General features: G+C 32.0%; 1 protein-coding gene across 1 annotated transcript in view; it reads right to left on the bottom strand.

Moving 5' to 3' along the window:
• Window positions 1-18590, bottom strand: part of LOC139515948 (serine/threonine-protein kinase Nek9-like) — a 109270-nt gene extending 90680 nt beyond the window's left edge. Inside the window, exons 1-7 of the mRNA XM_071305735.1 lie at window positions 18444-18590; window positions 13278-13455; window positions 5092-5144; window positions 4634-4704; window positions 2659-2764; window positions 2178-2227; window positions 479-560 (exon numbers count right to left, since the gene is read on the bottom strand). Of these exons, the coding sequence (XP_071161836.1) occupies window positions 479-560; window positions 2178-2227; window positions 2659-2764; window positions 4634-4704; window positions 5092-5144; window positions 13278-13455; window positions 18444-18575 (672 nt within the window). The 5' untranslated portion in view covers window positions 18576-18590. The remainder of the gene's footprint in view (window positions 1-478; window positions 561-2177; window positions 2228-2658; window positions 2765-4633; window positions 4705-5091; window positions 5145-13277; window positions 13456-18443) is intronic.
• Between the last annotated feature and the right edge of the window lie 1936 nt (window positions 18591-20526).

The following is a 20526-nucleotide window of genomic DNA, read 5'->3' as shown; positions in this document are numbered from 1 at the left end:
CGAATTATTATATAAATAAAACTCCTATAAAAGTAAATGAATTTTAAGCATAAGGTAATAAAATAAAAAACTATAACAAAAAAAAAGAAAAGTTGTTTTTTTTCCTTTAATTTCATACATTAAAAATGGTCATTTGAAAGATGAAATTAGGTGCCAGGAGATTGCGAGAATGCAGGATTTTGCTCTATTTATGCCAGAGCTTCTGGGGGCCTTGAGCGGCCCCCAGACCCCCTGCCGTATAGCACCAAGCTTACAGCTTGGTGGGCGTCCGGCTTCGCCGAACGCATGTTACAGCCGGCTATTATTTGAATTGAGCCTTCTACTTCAATTTTAATGGAAAGCCCTGCATGTGTAAATAAAACTTTTTATGTGGTATGTTGAAAAGATGTTGCTTTAATTTGTGTCGAATTATTTGTAAAATAAAGATATTTTTAATACAATACAAACCACATGTTTGTTTTCATTCCTTAGTACTTACAGTGGCTTGGAAGACTCTCTTAAATGTTAGAAGTTCATATAATACACAACCAAGGGCCCATATGTCTGTTTTATGGTCGTATCTTCAAATAAAATAAAATATATCAATGGCTTTATAATAAAACACCACTTTAAATCATGTACCTGTATTTTTTTGTCACGTTGATGAAAATATTCTATGGATTCATCAATATTCATTAGGGTATCAATTTCTTGGATTCATCAATATTCATTAGGGTATCAATTTCTTGGATTTCATTGGCAAGGGTTGTTCACAAGTTAATATACAAGCACTTGGCAAAATATAAATAATAGCTGTTTTGCAAAGTGAAAATGATGCAAAGAAGGAAATTTTTCTATGAGATTTTTTGTGCTCTTGTTTCATTGCTTTTTATTATGCTGCATGTGTTTTTGTTTAGCTTGTATAGTGCATGTGTATATATATGTAGTTGGTCTGTATAGCAAGTTGTGAGAGCTCTTACAGCTGGTCCGAGACCACAATTATTTCGTAGTGCATTTCTTTTAGAACATAAATGAAAATAAAAAAAATCCCACGTGCGCTTTCTCAATGAAATTTTTACAGTGTGTTGTACTACTTTTGGGACAAATTATATCAAAATTATAGAAAACTCCATCGGCTCTAACTCAAAATATGGACAATTTTATGTTAAGGGCGTCTTGAAATCTTTTGACAGCTCCCTAATTTTTCACCTTTTTCAGCTGGACCAAATCACTACTTTCCTTAAAAATTCGGGACCCAAATTTTTTACAGTGTAATTTCACTCCCCCCCCTTGCAATTTGAGGCATTAAACATGGAGAAATAAATTTGGAAGGGGTATAAAAATTAATGGCAAGTAACCTACTGTCAACACTAGGGACTATATTAGTGAACAACGAAAATCAAGGGACAACAATTGTGGTCTCGGACCAGCTCATTTTAATTTATGTTTTATATATATGCCTTTACTGTAGATAAAATTTAAGTTCTTGTTATATCTGATACCAAACATCAATCCATAACAGTATAGTTTAAAAAGTGTCAATGTCAAAAAATCTAGATAGAATCATTCCCAACAATTTTTCAATCAATTATATTTTAATAACAAAGACACCAACCTATGATGTTTTTGATTTTTACTCCCCTTAATTATATACTACCAATCTATAGGTCTTTTCAAAAGATTTGTTGTTTTGAAACACTTAAAATTTTTCCTTATAAAAAAGATGTGGTATGATTGCCAATGAGAGAACTATCCACAAAAGACCAAAATGACACAGACATTAACAACTATAGGTCACTGAATGGCCTTCATCAATGAGCAACGCCCATACCGCATAGTCAGCTATAACAGGCCCCAATAAGACAATGTAAAACAATTCAAACGAGAAAACTAACGGCCTTATTAATGTAAAAAAAATGAATTTTAGTGGAAACGTTTTCTGTAGTGTTTTGTGGATTTGTTTGTCTTTCCTTCTTTGTTATTTGTTCTTTGAGTTGTCTTTCCTTCTTTGTTATTTGTTCTTTGAGTTGTCTTTCCTTCTTTGTTATTTGTTCTTTGAGTTGTCTTTCCTTCTTTGTTATTTGTTCTTTGAGTTGTCTACTTTTTTGACACATTTTGTCTTTAAAAAAAACCTCAGCTTTGCTAGTAAAATTTTCAGCCAATCTTTCAATTTATTTCCATTTGTCAATAGTACTTACTTTTCACCTTGTATAATCTCTGGTGACATATAATATGGTGTTCCAACAACCTAAAAAATAGATTAATTTCAAGGTCTATTCAGGTAGAAATAATTTTTTATTATTAAAATTTAATTTTCAAACTTTACATAAAGACTTAATCACTGATACTACAGTTAAAAATAGTTTACCACTTCCTATAAAAACTTGAATCTTGACCTGACTTTCAAGCCATAAAAACTGAACTAGTACACATTTCTGTTTAGAGGCCAGCTGATTCACTTCCAGGTGCTGGATTTTCTCACACTAATTTGACTGGAGTAATTTTAAGATAACAGTTCTAATGAGTTTGCCCTAGCTCCTAATGTACTAAGATCTAAACTCTAAAACAACTATTTTACCAAAATAGGATATATGTTCTTATTTTCTATTTTTTTTTTCTAGACTCCTCCTATGTATATATATAGAATATTTACAAAAATAAAGATAATGATTATCTTACACTGTCAGCCATCTTGGATTCTGTTTCTAAAACTTTTGATATTCCAAAATCTCCAAGCTTCAACAAGCTAGATTTACTCATAAATATATTCAATGTCTTCACATCTCTGCAAAAAAAGAAATTATTAAATTCATATAAGTCAATATGAGTGTTATGATACAGTTGCTGTTTCAATGTTTCAATGTGGATTGAAAATGTTGTTTCACTTGACATTTTTCTATCCACATGCTAACTTCTAAACAGACAAATTAAGCATATGTCATAATTTTAATTGATTCACAATTTTGATAAAAGTCAACCACAATAACATATTGTAAGGTGACATTGCCTGATGGGGGAAGGACCTTTATCAGGACTCCAGAATCGTGTATTTTTAAGCTCGGGATTTCAGGATAGATCCTTTTATGATCCGGGAATTCTTTTTCAAATTTCAGAATGTCTGGATTTAATTTTCTTTAAATTCGGGACCTCAGGATTCCATGTTTTTAACCCCGCGATTTTGGACCCCCCTCTTGTCTGTGTGTTGATGATGATGTATTGATTCCATATTTTCTAATTTTATCATGTTACTTTAATTTTGTGTGTAAAATTAAATTAGACAATGTAAAACAGAATAAAATATTATTGAATTGTGTGGCTGCAAATCAGAACTTACCCTGTCATATGTTAATGTGCCCAGAAATCAGATAGTGTTGTCTTTAAATACATATTATTGTTTTCTGTCCATCCAATAACTTATTTAGGTTGATCATAATTATAAATATTAAAAAGAATACATGGCTTGTTATTCACCTCTTGTCTTGACTTTGGCTTATTCAGAGCTGGACATAAATAGTAAAGTTGCTGCTCTACATTTGATTCCAAGACAATATGTTGACCTTTATGTTTTTTTTGTGCATTTTGTGTTGTTGAGTTGCTGTCCTATTGATATATACAATATGCCCTACATGTTCTTTTGATCATATCACTTTTTTCAATTTGATCTTTGTTCTTCAAATCTATTTCAACTTTTGTATTTGTTTACGAAATTCTTAATCATAACTCATATTCAACTCTATAAATGTAAATCTGATCTACTTTTGTAAGATATTTTAAGACATATATTGTGTTGACTTTTTTTTTATTAATATTAATATGTAACAAATTATTGCTCATTAAGCATCCCAAAAATAAATGTTATTTAATACAACTTTTTATGTGTAAAACAAAATAACTTAAAAAAATATTTGATTAAGTTGTTGCCTATTTGACACATTCCCCATTTCTTTTTTCCATTTTAGTCATAACTTGTAGTTAAAAGTCATATATGAAACCTCAAATTAAAAAACCAGTGCAAACGTTTTTATAACAAAATGGATAGTTTTTATTATTAAACTTCTGTACATATACTTTTTTCGAAAGAAAATTCTTTCATTTGTCTACATTTAGAAGTTTACTTTTTTTAAATGCTTGCTTCCTGGAAGCAATTCGCAGACATATTTTCCGTTTGCAAGTGACCTAAGTGTGACTCTTCTCGCAAATACTGATGCTTGAAATATGCATGGATCTAACCTTGAAATAAAACTTTTATCTTATTGTACATGCTATACATGTAGTCAATATCCATGCTTCTTTGTTGATTGTTTACTATAAGGTGACAATCGGTATACTACATGTACTGCTTCAAAACATGACAATAAATGAGCTGCCATATTTCACATCATAACAGACAGAGAGAAAAACAAATTGATGATTTTACGATATATTTACGTAATAAATGATAAAACTGTTCACAGAAGACTAAGTTTATGATATATACATGCATTGGTTCAAGAATTAGATAAACATTATTTTTCACCAATCACTCATTTCATATGACTTTAACATTGATTCTGCTATCCTTTATCAAGAGACACCTGAATAATCAATATCTAATTTAAATTATCAGAGCTTTTTTCATCTTAACCATAATGAATCAATCAGCAATTTAATTTACCTGTGTATAATGTCATGGCCGTGTATATGTGATAAAGCTGACGCTAACTGGAACAAGTACCATCGTATAACCTGAAAATATAAAAAAAAAAACCAGAGTTGTCTACCCTCATTAAGTAACTTTGCAATACAATAATCCTACTTATCATATTGTGTGCAGTATTTTCCTCTTCATTCCTTTTTAAGTAAGTGGTCATCCTTTTGTTGCTGTATTGTGCAGGTTTTTAATTGTGTACTTTTATAGTTCTATGACAGTTGGTTTAAATAGGTGAAGGGAGACAATTCAGGCTATCTGGACCATGTGTTTGTTGCTGTTGTCTGTCTTTGTCAAAAAATGTTGTTTTTTTTCTTTTTCAAAGCAGTTGGGTTTTAGGCGTTGTTTAGCCCTGTTGTTCTTGTACATTTTGTGACTCCTGCTATTGTAACGTTATCTCCCTTTATATATGAATTTGTATATACCTCTTCAGAAAACAGTTCTGTTTGCTCAGCAATTTTGTGGTACAATGATCCTCCTGAAATGTAGAAAATGTCTGGTTTGAAAATTCAAAACTTCAAAAGATTTATTTTTCAATTTTCTATTTTGCTTTCTTTTAGTTGCAAAAAGCCTTTCAAGAGCTGCAGTAGTAAGGTTAAACTGCGTTTCTTTAAAAGGTCTTAAAATTAAAACTGTCAGTCTCCAATGCAAAAAGCTGTTTGATAATGGAATTACAATATATTTAACAACTAAAAGAGAATAAGAGTATGATGAAACATTCTAAGCTAGGAAAATTTCTCTTCAGCTAAGTAAAGACAAACTTGTCATTTATGTGGGATTTATTGCTCTGATTAAAAACTTCGGAATTTCAAAATTTGATTTCTTTTCTTAATTTTTTAAAACAATATTAATATATTTCTACCCGAATATTTTATTGGATATCAGATATCAATCTTGCTGAAAATTAAAACTTTAGCACATACAAAGTTGTCTTTACTTTTTCTAAATTTCAGAGCATTTATCTTTTGAAAAAGATGTTGTTATTTTAAATTGTGATGGATATCATATATCTCAATACATGTATACACAGTGTGGGAACGGAACTGTACGGTTTTCTAATAATTTGGTCATTCGGGAGACTGTCAAGCGGTGCTCCGACATTTGCAAAATAACAAGTTGCTTGATGGAAACTTTGATGAACTATTATGTTGCTATATAACGTTTCTGCTTCAAGTTTTGATAGCTAAAACATTCTTTATGTAAATATGAACCAATAAAATAATAAGAAAGATATATGCATTCAAACGTTTTCCTAAGAATGGTGGAGCTCCGTGTAAAACGATCAAAATTGTCACACAACAGCAATCAAAAATGTCAAATAAACATCGAAAAATCAATGTTTGCTACCTGAATTTTCACACATACTTTTTTTGATATATAGTCTTACCTGTCTGAAAGTTTCAAAGCCATTGTCCCAGTAGAAATCTAAATATATTCATTTTCTCCATGTCGGATATTTTTATTGACTGTACAATCGCTTGCAAGTTCACTGTAATATCACTCGGAGCCTTCCTGTACAATCGCTTGGAGCTTTCCTGTAGAATTGCTTGGCCAAATTTATTAAATACATTGTACATCTTTTATATAAGCTTTGGATTTTACATATTTTGACCACGACCATCACTGAAGAGACATTATTTGTCGAAATGCGCATCTGGTGCAAAAAAAATTGGTACTGTTAATATTATTGTATATGCATTGCATTGGTTGTTTCTTGCTGTTCTATTAAATTCATCTATAATGGTATTTGAAGTGAAAATAAGTATAAAACCGGTCATTTTGACAATTTAGATTCTATCAAGGAACCCCTTTAAGGCGACTATATCAGAGACAAAAACAAAATGTGTACAATAGATATAAATATGAAGGTGTGGTATGATTGCCAAAGAGACAACTCTCCACAAGAGACCAAAATGACACAGAAATTACCAACTATAGGTCTCCGTACGGTCGTCAACAATGAGCAAAGCCCATACCACATAGTCAGCTATAAAATGCCCCGAAAAAGCAATGTAAAACGAGAAAACTAACGGCTTATTTATGTACAAAAAATGAACGAAAAACAAATATGTAACACATAAACACAAAACCACTGGATAAATATACAAAACAAAAAGAAAAGGACAGTACAAAATATGTTAAGAATCTAATCTAAAATAAAACTGAAAATAATCCTGTTACAAAATAAATATTTATATATACCGAAAAGGTGACTAGATATTCTCTTTAAGGGTAATTAGCATATTTTGAATTTTACTTAATATGTTATTTACCAGCAATTTAAAAAATAATAATAAATACATATTTGAACAATACAACAAAATATTTTTCATCACAGGATCGGAATATTTTAACTTGATATGTACCATAGTTTGACTGATTTTCCATTGAAAAGGGTGTGAGGGTATCGACACAAGGAATTCGAATGTGGAATGGTGGTAGCTAACCACTGATCCAAGAAAAGACAGGTATATGTCAATAAACATGATATTGAAATAAGAAGATGTGGTATAATTTCAAATGAGATGTCTGTTTATTACAAGCTATAGCTACTGGTAGAAAAAGCTCCTGTAAAATTAAATTTTATCAAGGATGGGAGAGGACTTGTAATCTGAAAGACAGAGAAAACACAAAATCCTTCAACATGATTTTTTTTTTATATCAATGTCACGATTCAGCAACTTTTCAATATTCCCCACTATAGCATCCGACAAACGAACGAACGTTTTTTTTTTTTTTTTAGTAAGAACAACATTTTTATCAAACCACATTTATATCTTCAATATAAAAATAAGGAGATGTGATATGATTGTCAAAGTTCAAAAAATAAATGGATTTAAAGGGAAATTCCACGATTTTTTACTTATCATCTAATTATGTTCATCTTAACATAAAAAACACATTTGCAAAGTTTTAAATTTATATTCCTTCTAATAACGGAGAAAATCAAGTATTTGTAACTTTTTTGGTTGAATTCTCGAGTGGGTCGTGACGTATTAGCCCGATTTATTGAATTCTGGGAAAAAATAAAATCTGTTTAACTCTTATAGCTTATCGACAATATACGTAATTAAAGCGCACAGCTGACGAATGGTCGAAGTTATGAACCACAATATAAGAATGAACGAAAATGAATATGCATATACCGTTTTGTATTGATTGAATTAAACTCCTATAAAATTATCTCTAGTAAATGTTTTTGAATAAATTTAATTAATTATTGTTGAGATTTTTTTCATAAAATATTTATTGAACATTTTTACTGATATTGAACTGAAAATATTTCAGTTCTATTTACCGTTATTGTTTTGATAATCATTTCAATGCAACTGACATGACTAATGTGTGAGCAGAGTGTGTATATTATTTTGTAAAGGTCACTGTATATTTCTCGGCTTGAGGTCAATTCGTTTACCTTGTAGCTATTTAGCCGCAGGTGTGAGTTCAAGCGTACACAGGTATAAATGTTGTTATTTGGAAAGGATAAACATGCAGAAAGGATTAGAAAGAGTATGCTGTCACGATGTTAATACACTAAGATTTAATACACGATGAGAATAAAGATACAATAATTAAATTGTGTAAATTAATTGAAAATAAAATTCAGATTCGTAATTCCGAAAGTGTATAAAAATAAAAGGAAACAATTTTTGATTACTTTCTTAGCGGCAATTGGCGTAAAGATTCAAATATGAAGCAAAAAATAGTAGTTTTAATCTTTTATAAAAACTAAATGCAATATTACCCAATTTGATATACCATTGTACATCTGTTTGATATCATTGACTTTACCGGAATATCTTAACTTGTATTCAAATCTGGCTGTGTTTAAATGCTAATAAAACTATTGCAATTTTAAAGTTTTTAATTGACAAAAAAATACAACATACAACATGCATGATTTTTTTTTTAGTTTCTTTTTAACATTTTATTCTTACATAATTAAATTCATTTGACAATCATTTACACGAACATTTTGTGAAAAGAATATCAATTATCTAAGCTAAGGCAGTATTTCTTTTGAGGATTTTTTTTTCTATGATAATATTTGTGCAATGTTGAACATGATAGCCGTCATTAATCCAAATAAGTAATACAGTAGTTGTAATAAAAGTTATATTTTAGTCATGCATAACTGATATTGACGAATTTATAATAGTTCGTCCATACATCGTTGTTCTTGAAACAATGTAAGTTTCCTGACGTATAAGAGCCATTGAGGATGAGCTCCAGAGAAATCAGACTAGTGGCGTTTCGTTCGTTTGTTTGTTGGGAAAGGAGAGGAAATGCAACCGCTTGCACAGATAAACGACAGAATCACCATACAAGCATTTATAGTCAACACAATCAGAAAGAGTTCCCATCGTTAGACGGGGAATATGAAGGCTTCCAAGAATGAACAAGTGACATGTCTAACTCTGAACAGTTAGAAAACAGACTATCGACATCGACCGCTTGTTCTTAATATTTGAAACTGTATGCATATATATACGTATACGTTTATGATATATATAGTGATGAGTTCTTGCGTCTGACAAAAACTAAATTCCTTCATGGTTATATCTTGCCATACGTTTATATTGGTTTGTAAGGTGATTACTCACAATCGTTATTTGAAAATCCTGTTTGTGAGATGTAGATTCATTTCAATACAGAAATTTCGTCTATATATTTCACAAGTGTATAACACGGAGAAGCTCTGAAGGTCCAGGGGCGGATCCAGCCATTTAAAAAAGGGGGGGTTCCTAACCCAGGACAAAGGGGGGTTCCAACTACACCTCCCCATTCAAATGCATTGATCGTCAAAAAAAAAGGGGGCCGTTCCAACCCCCGGAACCCCCCCCCCCTCTGGATCCGCGCCTGAGGTCCATTACTCCCATTTTGTTTGGGTGTGAACCATCGATGTTTACAGCAATATCACAGAATAAGATGATGATGGTAGAAAGAACTATGGGAGTCATGTGGCAAATATTACATGCATATCGGACAATGAGTTGTCAATCTGTATGAAAAGATTTCCAATACAATCATATTATTGAGAAGGAATGTTTACATGCTATACTCTCGTACTAGTATTACAGGGTTCTTGTGGCGTTCACCTTAGACACACATCTTTTTAACGATGTTTAAAAAAAAGACAGAACCAATTTAATGTCATATTTCCCTATTTTTTAAATATAACTAAAAGTCTTTTATCTGACAAGAATACCCCTATTTAAATAGCGAACAAGTAATTTATTCTTTTTTCTGTTATTGAATACCAAGAAAGAAAATAAATCCCGAAATTAATTTGAAACTTTGATACTCAAAAGTTTCCCAGCAAAATATTCACATTCCCTGGAGATAATTAGTATTCGTCCAGTGGCATATATAACAATTGTGATGACGAATTACTTCCTTTGTTCGAGAACAATCTTATTGAAATATAAATCTGTGATTTTACTAGGTCCACAGCTTCAATGAACCAAAGCAAAAGTTATACATCGACCTGTATTTAAATCAAATTGGTTCTCTTCTTCTTCTGGTATACAATAGTCTATCGACATTCGATGATTACATACTGTTGGCATACGTGGACTAGTCTATTTACAACACTTTTACCCCTATTTATTCAAAATATATGTTTTTTTCTTATGTTCAATGTATACATGTATATATTTTAAATTGCGCTATAGTTCCGTAACTTTCTACCCAGTCGTATAAACGAATCGTCGGCAAGTGCGTACATTTTTTAAAATCAATATTTCTGGTCTGTTCCAATCTGTCCTTCACTATTGACAATGACTATATATAACATTTTCCCAAATTCACCCTTGGAAAAAATATTTAAATAGATTTTAATTTCATCAAATCTTATTTTTTGGGTATTATTTATATGTTTATGAATTATATTCTTTACACCAGAAATGTTATTTATAAACAAGCGTATGAGTTTAGTAATGACAAGTAAGACAGAGTTGTATATTATTCATCTGATAGTTCAAAATGGAAAGTTATAAGTTATAAGTTATCAGCCGTGTACACTGATCAATACCTGCAGAAGTGAAACGATGCATGAACTTGCAAGCCCGACAGGAAATCGCTTGAATACCTGGACGTGTCACCTCACACCCCTCACAATACCTTTGGAAGTAATACCTTTAGCCATGCTGGTGATCAGATGAGGGAAGATCAAAATATATTTGTTTATTACTTTAAAGAATTATGAACAAATTAGATTTTCGAAAACAATTTTCACGGAACACTTATTTATGATTTCAACTTTGACTTTTTACCTAATTCCAATATCAACAGTTTAAAAACAACAGACCATGGTAATTTAAAAAAAGTAAGAATATTTTTCGTATCAAGTTAGTTAGTCGGATAAAACAACCGTACGATTGACAAGATATCAACACGCAATTACGACTACATCGGTTACTGTAGTTTTGTTTCTTTGTGGTTTATAGACATATCGTTTTTATTAATCGGGAAAGAAGACAAAATGGCGGATCGCAGAGAATTGATACTCTAAATTTAAAATCGATGGTGATCGCTTATCTAGCGGAATAAAACTTTAATATCTATGAATTTGAGCATTTTTATACAGAATGAACATAATATCAATTTTTGATTTTTTTGCGAAGTTTCCCTTTAAGCAATTATTATAGTCGGCTATAAAAGGTCCCGACACGAAAAATAAGAATCAATACCTTTCGAATTTAACTGACGGCCTATTTCATTATAAAAAAATTTACGAAAAATATATATGACAGACATGAACCAACGACAACCACTAAACTACGAGCTCTTGACTTGAAACAGGTACATGAAGAATTTGGCAGGGTTAAAAATGTCTGTGTGCGCTCATTTCTCCCCAAAACTAGCACAGCACAAGATCAAACTATAAAAAATCAGATGAATGATCATGATGATCGGATTATCATACTAGAATGAAATTCAAAACAGTGTGGCTGTGGCCATTGATTGACACATTAAATTCATCAATTGACTGGGACAATTTAGGTGAACGTTTGTATGTAACGACCACTGCTCACTATGTACTTTTTAAAGACACTTAAACTATGGGTCACCAAAGGTTCTCAACACCTTAATAAAGTAATTCGAAAAATTAATCAGAAATAACACGATGTTTTTATTTATATCAATTATATAAATCAAAACATAAAGGTTATTCCTGATTAATTTTTCGAATTATTTTATAATTAAAGGCATTAAGAAACCTTTGGTGACCCCACAGTTTAAATGTCTATCGTAGGTACGTCGTGAACAGTGGTCGTTACAGACAAACGTTCACATAAATTGTCCCGCAGTCAATGGATGAATTTAATGTGTCAATCAATGGCCACAGCCACACTGTTTTGAATTTCATTCTATTATTGACGATATCAGACCAGGTGCAGATCCCGCCTTTCTGCAAAAGGGGGATCTAAACCACGGAACAGACTGAAACGTCCACAAAATAAAAAAATAATCGGAAAAAATGGGGTTTCAACCACCAAAACTCCCTCTCCCCGCATACCGGATCCGCTAATGCAGGCTGCATCCATTCAAATAAAAGCTTCAAACATCATTAACACTTTTAAGTGTGTAATTTAGGTTTAAAAAATGAAAAAAACAATACCAAATAAGTAACTGTTAAATCGTAACAGAAAAAGGAGAGAAAAATCATGGCAGACATATATTGTATTGGATTGCAGTAGTTTTAATAAATATTTATATGACAAAAGTATCATGGAAAACATAAACTGATCGTGAATGTGTCAGAAGAGAAAGTAGTTAGCATTATCTACTTAAGAGTTATAATTAGTCATATGCCACTAGAAACTATTACAGCAAAATGCAATGAGTGTGTAGGAAAAAGTAATACCGTAGAAAGGCGTGTATAGTCCGCGGTTTTTTACCCTGGGAATGAAATTGATGGAAGGGGTGCGGACTATGCAGTACTATAGGATTTCATGACATTTTTTTCCAGAGTTGGGATACGATGTTGAACGAGGTTTGGCCAAGTAAACAGAAACATCATGTGTTGTCAATGTTATAATGTATTCTTGACAACTCTTTGTATTATTTAGAAATAAAATAAACAATCTAACTGTATTCTTGACTACTCTTTGTTATTTTTTTTAAATAAAATAAACAATCCAACAGTGTTGACTAAGTAATTTGCATAAAAATCAGCCTTTGATCGAATGTCCGCTTTGTTTCGGATTTGGTCAAATTTGTGTCATTGCATCTTAACAGTGTACCTGAATCCTGAATATCAATGAAAGATGAACCCTTCAATGGTAAAACCATAATAGACAAGTTGAAACCTAGTGAAATCTTCCCAAGATTGATTTTGTTTAATGTTATTCGCGTGTGTACCTTTGACTAGCTTGCTTGCTAGCTGGACCGTGAAGTCATAACAAGGTCAAGTAGGTTACCCTCCTTTCGGAGTAGTCTAGTTGGCCAAACGATGAAAAGAAAAGCTCCAAGCGATTGTACAGGAAGGCTCCGAGTGATATTACAGTGAACTTGCAAGCGATTGTACAGTCAATAAAAAAATCCGACATGGAGAAGATGAATATATTTAGCCAAGGTCTTAAAAAAATGAAAATAAAATACAAACCATTGGCATATTCCATTTCTATAAGTAAAGTTTCCCCATCTAGGAAATGGTTGTAGTATGTAATGATGTTGGCATGATTTAGTAATGATAATATATCCACTTCACTAAGTGCATCTCTTCTCTCTTTTTCATGCAGCCGAGCTAGATTTACTTCCTTCCATACCACTAAACTTTTATCCTACAAAAAATAATTATAACTAGAATTGCCATTGCAAGCAATAGCGGATGTCACCCTTCCCCCTATTGCCACTAAGCGGCAGCCATTTCAAACTTGTTTAACAGTAAATGCACAAATATGCATGGCTATTCATCTTTTTGTAAATGTTCAGTATATTCAGAGCATTTTAAAGTATTTCACATTTATACCGTTTCCATGGCAACAGCAGCCATTTTGAAAATTTCAAAGTCAAAAGTCTCATCTTAACTTGTCAGTTACCAATAATATCAAATTTCATTAAGTTAAAACCATTTTGAGAATTTTTGCAGTTTCCATGGCAACCGTGGCCATTTTGGAAATTCCAACTTCAAAAGTCATATCTAGACTTGACAGTTAACAATCATATCAAGTTTCATCAATTTTGAAGCATTCTGAAATTTTTGCTCCTGTATCCATGGTAACATAGTAGTTCCAATGATTATCAAAATCATTCAAAACCTGTATATAGTGGACAACTATATTGCATAAAAATTTGATGATTTTAAGTTCAAGCATACCAAAGTTATTCACCAAACCCGGAAGTTTTTGGAGCATTTTGACCTTTTTGCATTGTTTCCATGGAAACGGCAGACATTTTGGAAATTCCAACGCCAAATTCCACATCTACCAAAGTTGCTCATCGTTATGCTTAAGTTTCAAAAAAATTGGAGCATTTCCATATTTTTGAAATTTTTGGTGTAGTTTCCATGGCAACATAGCAGTTCCAAAATGTGCCAAAATCATCCAAAACCTGTATATAGTGGGCACCTACATTGTATTAAAATCTAAAGATTTTAAGCTTAAGCATTCTCAAATAATTCAAGGAACTCCAAAATTTTATTTTTTCACCATTTTTCCGTTTCCATGGTGATGGCAGCCATTTTTTAGTTCCAATTTTGCACAGACTCTGGGGAGTCAGGGTTCCATGTTATAGTGCACCATCATTCGGATTGGTACTTTTGGCTCTGAGAAAGCGGGCGGACAAAATTAGGTGGAAGTATAATAATAATAATACAGAAAAAGAAACAGAGGAAAAGCAATATGTCACCCGACATTGTCGATCGGGTGACATAATTATTTTACATATACTAATTTACTAATTCTTTTGAATTTAATGTGAGTGAGACACTGAGATTTGTACATGTACCATGTTTCCTGGGTTTTCATTCATGTTTTATTTTGGTAAATTGTACATGTTGTACCAACTGACCAGTAAAGCCCTTTCCAGTTTATTTTCACTGTTTGCTTTTATCCTTTGAAGAGTTTTGCACATATGTATATACATTTTGTAATTTGATTTTGAAGCAGAAGGATTTGTTTTTGATCGGTTATTTATTTTTGTAAACTAAGAGGACAGATTATTCATTTTTTGCACTGTTGAAGCAAGATTATTCATTTTCATAAAAGCAAGGGACTGATTATTCATTTTCACAACTATATTTATGATATTCGAAAACATACAATTTTTAAATGATTTGTTTATTATAAATAATACATGTATAGTCAAGTGATTATGTACCATTTAATCAGTATTAATCATCATCATCTTCTGCAGAAAATGAATCATTCCCAACTGCATATAAATGTATTGCATACATACATAGTATTAAAGTTTGGTTGTAACTCGTCTCTTTTAAAAGTATTGAGAAACATATTTTGCCGAGCGGAGCGTGTCAATTTTTTTTTTATATAGATTTTGGAGCAGCTGGGAGACATTTCAAGTATATTTAAATAATATTTATACTTTTATTATTAAAAGAATTGGGAAGTGTTTCCCGATTTTTTTGGTGAAAAAGATGAATTTATGAAGAATCTGGTGCCATCTCATACTTTAGATTAGACCTGCTGAGTTATTTATTTTCAATACATTGCAAGTCAGGTAATTTATTTTCAAACTACCACAGAACAAACCATTTATTTTTGTGATTATCATGGCTGAGTTATTTATTTTCAAAATCCTCAACACATTGTTTGTTTCAAAAATGCAACCATAAATCAAAATAATAATTGAAAAACACGAAATTTTTTATATAAAATATAAAAAGCAATTTTTTTTTTACTGGAATTACTTTTGTCAACATTGCATGCACTGTCATGACTGTAAACTGATCTATACAAAAACTTTAATATGTATTTGGAGCCATAAACATAAAAAGAAGGAACAAATCATAAAGCCCCACTAGTAATGAACAAAATCAATAGGAACAAATTGACCATTGACTTGGGATGAATACACCTTATCGCTATTTGTGAAATTGTCCACCAATACTGGACATCGCACAGGTTCCCGTAAAATTTTGACGTCATAATACAAAATATCTGATGCCACAATGGAAAAGTGATTGTTGTATGACATCAAAAGTTCAAGCAGTACAGATTCTCAGGTCAACTTATAATAGCGATAAGGTATACATTGTACGATTTAGGATGTGACTGCCACACGTAGTCAATAATACCATCATGCAAGACCAGCATCAGGAAAGAGTCCTTCTTTCCACGTACAATAAGTTCTATCCAGGTACAATAAGAGATTGGAACACTTTGCCTGCCTTGGTGACAGCTGCTGACTCATTCAAGGGCCTATTGCATGCACATTAAATTTCAAGTCCCATGTTTTTATTTGCACCATGTATAAATGTTATACATACAGCACAAAATTTTTCATTTTTGTTTAAATTATTTTTGGACTTGTTAAGTTTGCAAGCGCACACCAAACAGTGACATAATAGTCAACTCATGACGGTGGTCACTTAGTGGTAGAAGTAGAAGTCCTAGAAAAGATGTACATAGGACAACATCATCAATACTTTTTTTAAATAGTGTCGTCCATCCTTTTTTAAGATTTAATAAATTTTATTTATAAGGTCTGGCAGTGACAGTATGGCTGATATACATGTATCTTATGGGAGATTAGGAATCCGAGTACATGAACATGTACATAATGTATGGCCATCACATCGAAATGATCGACACATGTCGAAATCAATGAACAGGTGTGGAAAGAAACTACCCCTCCTTTAGAATCAGAGTAAGAATCAATCTAATTGTATGCTGTGATGCTTTATAGTAATTTTTTTACAGGGGAGGTGTCATTATGCAGTTCTGAAGAGATGTGGGGTGGTTGTCAACATAAATCATAAACACCAGTTTCAAACCCCTAGACTAATGGCGTAATGCAACTATAATTACTGATCATGCAAACAAATTGAGATATCTACTCAGTGAGCAAAAATCTACTATATTAGTATATAACGATAAATTGCCAAAATCTTGGTCTTTGAATGGAAAATCAGTAACACTTTCTGAATCTGCAGTTCACCTTGGAATAGATAGAAATATAACTAAAAATGCTGGGGTTAAAGAAGTTGTGAACAAGCGTATTACTACGGCAAGGAAAACTGTATACTCTCTTATGGGTGCTGGGTTACACGGTTTGAATGGAGTAAATCCAAAAGTTTCTGTACACTTGATTCAAATATATGTTGTACCTAGACTACTATATGGTTTAGATGTCATATCGCTCTCAAATTCAGATATACAAAAGATGGAACTATTCTTTAGACAATTATTAAAGCAAATTCAGCACTTGCCTAAACGCACATCAATAGCTGCAACTTTACTATTATTAGGGCGTATTCCTATAGAGGGAGAAATTCATAAGAAAATTCTGAAAACATTTGGAAATATAATTAGAAATGATAAATCTGTTGAAAGAGAAATTGCTTTTAGACAATTGGCTATGAAAGATGAAAAATCTGAAAGTTGGTTTACAAAACTACACAATTTAACTTTAATTTATGGATTGCCATCGCCTTATGATATTATTGAGAATCCACCATCAAAAATAAGCTGGAATAGACTTGTGAATAACTGTATAAATAATCATTTTTTACAAAATTTAAAGAAGGAAGCTAAAGAAAAGTCATCCTTGAAATATATTAATTTTAATGATTCCAACATAGGAACTGTGCATAATATTTGGAAAAGCAGTGGGACTGACCCGTACTCTGTTAATATGGCTGCAATTAAAGTTAAAATTGCCACCGGAATAATGATTCTTCAGTATCAGAGGTCTAGATTTTCAAAAAACTGTATCTCAGCAATCTGTCCATTATGTAACATTGAACCAGAAGATATGACTCACTTTATACTTAAATGTGAAAAACTGTCAAGCATAAGAAATCGCTTTATGCAAGAGTTGAAATCTCTTCTCGTAGATTGTAATAAGCCACCTTTGCTAATTCAAGAACTACTTGATGACAAGGAGAATCTTTTACATCTAATTATAGACTGTACATCATATCATTTTCTTACCTACAAGGAACAGGTCCGTATAGAGACATTAACCAGAGGTCTGTGTTACAAACTATATCACAAACGTTTACTTTTAATGTCTGAGTAAATTTGATTCGCATTTACTGGATTGTGTCAGGATTTATTCTGCAATATTGAGAGATGGATAGTGTTTGAACTGAAAACTCGTATCCAAGGCTTGTAAAATATCAAGTGGTTTTAGATTTTAAATATTTTATTAGCGTGTTTTATATGGAATAATTGCTTACCAAATGAACAGTGAAACGTTTTTTAGATTTTAAAGATACCAAGGACAGTGTTTTGAACAGTAAATGCTATTGCGAGGGCAGGAGTGTTTTAATTATAGACTATAACACTACGTTATATGGAGATATAATTGTGATCCAGCTATGAACGATTGGACTGAGTATATATATATATATAGTTAACTACGTCTACATGGTGATGGATTAGTCCGCATGCTGTATATATGTTACTGTTATAAAAATTATTATGATAACTACCTACGTATACTGATTTTATGAGTGCCCCGTGTGTAAGGGTTAGGGTGCAAATAAGGGTGCAAATTGGAATTACGCTATAGAAGCGAAGCTCCTGCTAGAGGAGGAAGATAAAGACTAGGTAACAGGTAACAGGTAACAATGCATGACATATACTTCTGTTTTTCTGTACAAATTTGCTTCTCCAAAAGCACCACGTCCAAGAACTTTCACATAGATATATGAAGCTTCTAATGCACCGTCTTGATTTCTTATTTCAGAATCGACTTCTTGGCCATCGGTCGCCATTGTAAACAATCTAAGGGAGACTACTCAATTGGGTAAATTTTTTTTTACCACAAAACAACACATTTTCACAAAATACAGGGAAGGTCTAAAATAAGTGGCAAATGTTGATTACAGAATATCATACCGATGTCTAAATATCATACGAATCTGGGAAATAAAGTCATAGTAGAATCAAATCATATCAACTATTTCATTATTCCAATCAGGGTCCAACAGGGTCATGTACAATTAACAATTATCATGATAATATAGGCAACAAATAGAGACATTGCCGACGGTACAGTATATAACCATCTATATATCTGGATGATATAACGTTCTCTCATATTTGGCAATTCGGTGCATGCTTATTGGATGCAGTGCTAGCAGTGATTTCCTTAAAATAAGTTTATATATTTAAAATTGGTTAAAACAAATACTGATAAATATAAACCAATTCAAGTACACCTTCTAGGGTGCACTCGACTTTAGTGACTCAGCACTTTTTTTGGATTTTATAGGTTGTTTAAAACTTTTTGTATACAATAAACGCTAGCACATCATAGAAAAATAAGTGAGCGATCTATGTTTAAAATTTTAAAACTTAAAGGGGCACTAGCTACGAGATATATAAAAAATCAAAAGCTACATCTTATTGAGACCATGTCCTGTAAATTGTTTAATTTATACTTTTGATAGTTTGGAAAAAATGTTTTACATTGTTATTTTAATAAAATATGAGAATTTGAGTCAAATTGGTGAACATGAATTTGGCAGCTAGTGCCCCTTTAAATCTCGGTTTTAAAGTCTGTGGGTTTCTACAAAAATCTGGTTTTATTTGCCACAAAATCCCCCTTTTCTATCAAATGCAATAAAACAATAAATAATAATGCTGAGCACGAAGTTTCCCCTTGGTAGATGTACAAAATGGCCCATCTGTATTATTCATTTTCTCTGCTGTTTTGATACAATTGTAGTTTGAAAATTTCGTAATTCAATGGCTACAGAAGGGGTCATTCACCTTAACCAAACCAAATTGAGAGCTGCTGAAAGTGAAGATATCTGAGAATTTACATATCATAGAAGTATCACCAGTACATCAGGAGGGACAGATGAAGAAATCCAACCAAGAAAAAGAAAAGCACAACAAGCCTTTGCTATCCTTAAACAGTCTGGAGGAGTAAAGCACGCAGAACAAACACAAAAATCAAGATCTACAACTCAAATGCAAAATCTACTCTTTTGGTCAGAAACTTGGAGACTAATAGCGACGTCTACAAAACAACACAGGTTTCCATGAACAGGTGTTTAAGAAACATTATTGGAATCAAGTGGCAAAATACCATTAGCAACAAAGAATTATAGAAAAAGGCAAGACAAAAACAAATAGAAAGAACGATTACAACATAAGGAAGGAAATGGAATGGACACAGGTTACTTAAAAACAACACAAAAGTTACTAGACAGGCGCTAGATTAGAATCCCCAGGGCAAAAGAGGGCGACCAAAGAAACACCAAGCGCGGAGATCTAACATATGATTTACAAAACATTTGGAAAAACATGGGGGAAAGCAAAGAAACTAGCCGAGCAGACAGGAAGAGACGGAGAGCCACTGTGGTTGCGCCCTATGTTCTCCATGGGATGTAAGAAGATTATTCAAGTCAAGTAAGTCATGTGATTTAATTTTACAATTCTAACAATTAATAGTTACCTTCTATTCACATAAAATGTGATGTTCATACTGTTTAATTCATCCAAATGAGTCATTTGTAGAATATTTCTCTGTTGCATCATTCCCAAGGTTCTTTTAATTCAGCAAAATGAATTATGGTAAATTATCCAACAAAAGAAAAAGGTTATGTGAATAGCACTTCTGGCACAATATGGTCTATAATATAAACTTTATCATAAAACACCAAAAAGGTCATAATTTGGTTTATAAATGGCTGTATTTCAAAATTCTTAATGTTA

The sequence above is a fragment of the Mytilus edulis genome, chromosome 3 (genome assembly GCF_963676685.1).
Source record: "Mytilus edulis chromosome 3, xbMytEdul2.2, whole genome shotgun sequence".
NCBI classification, from domain to species: Eukaryota; Metazoa; Mollusca; class Bivalvia; order Mytilida; family Mytilidae; genus Mytilus; species Mytilus edulis.
Note: the sequence above shows the minus strand (reverse complement) of the source record. Positions and strands in the feature narration are given on the sequence as shown.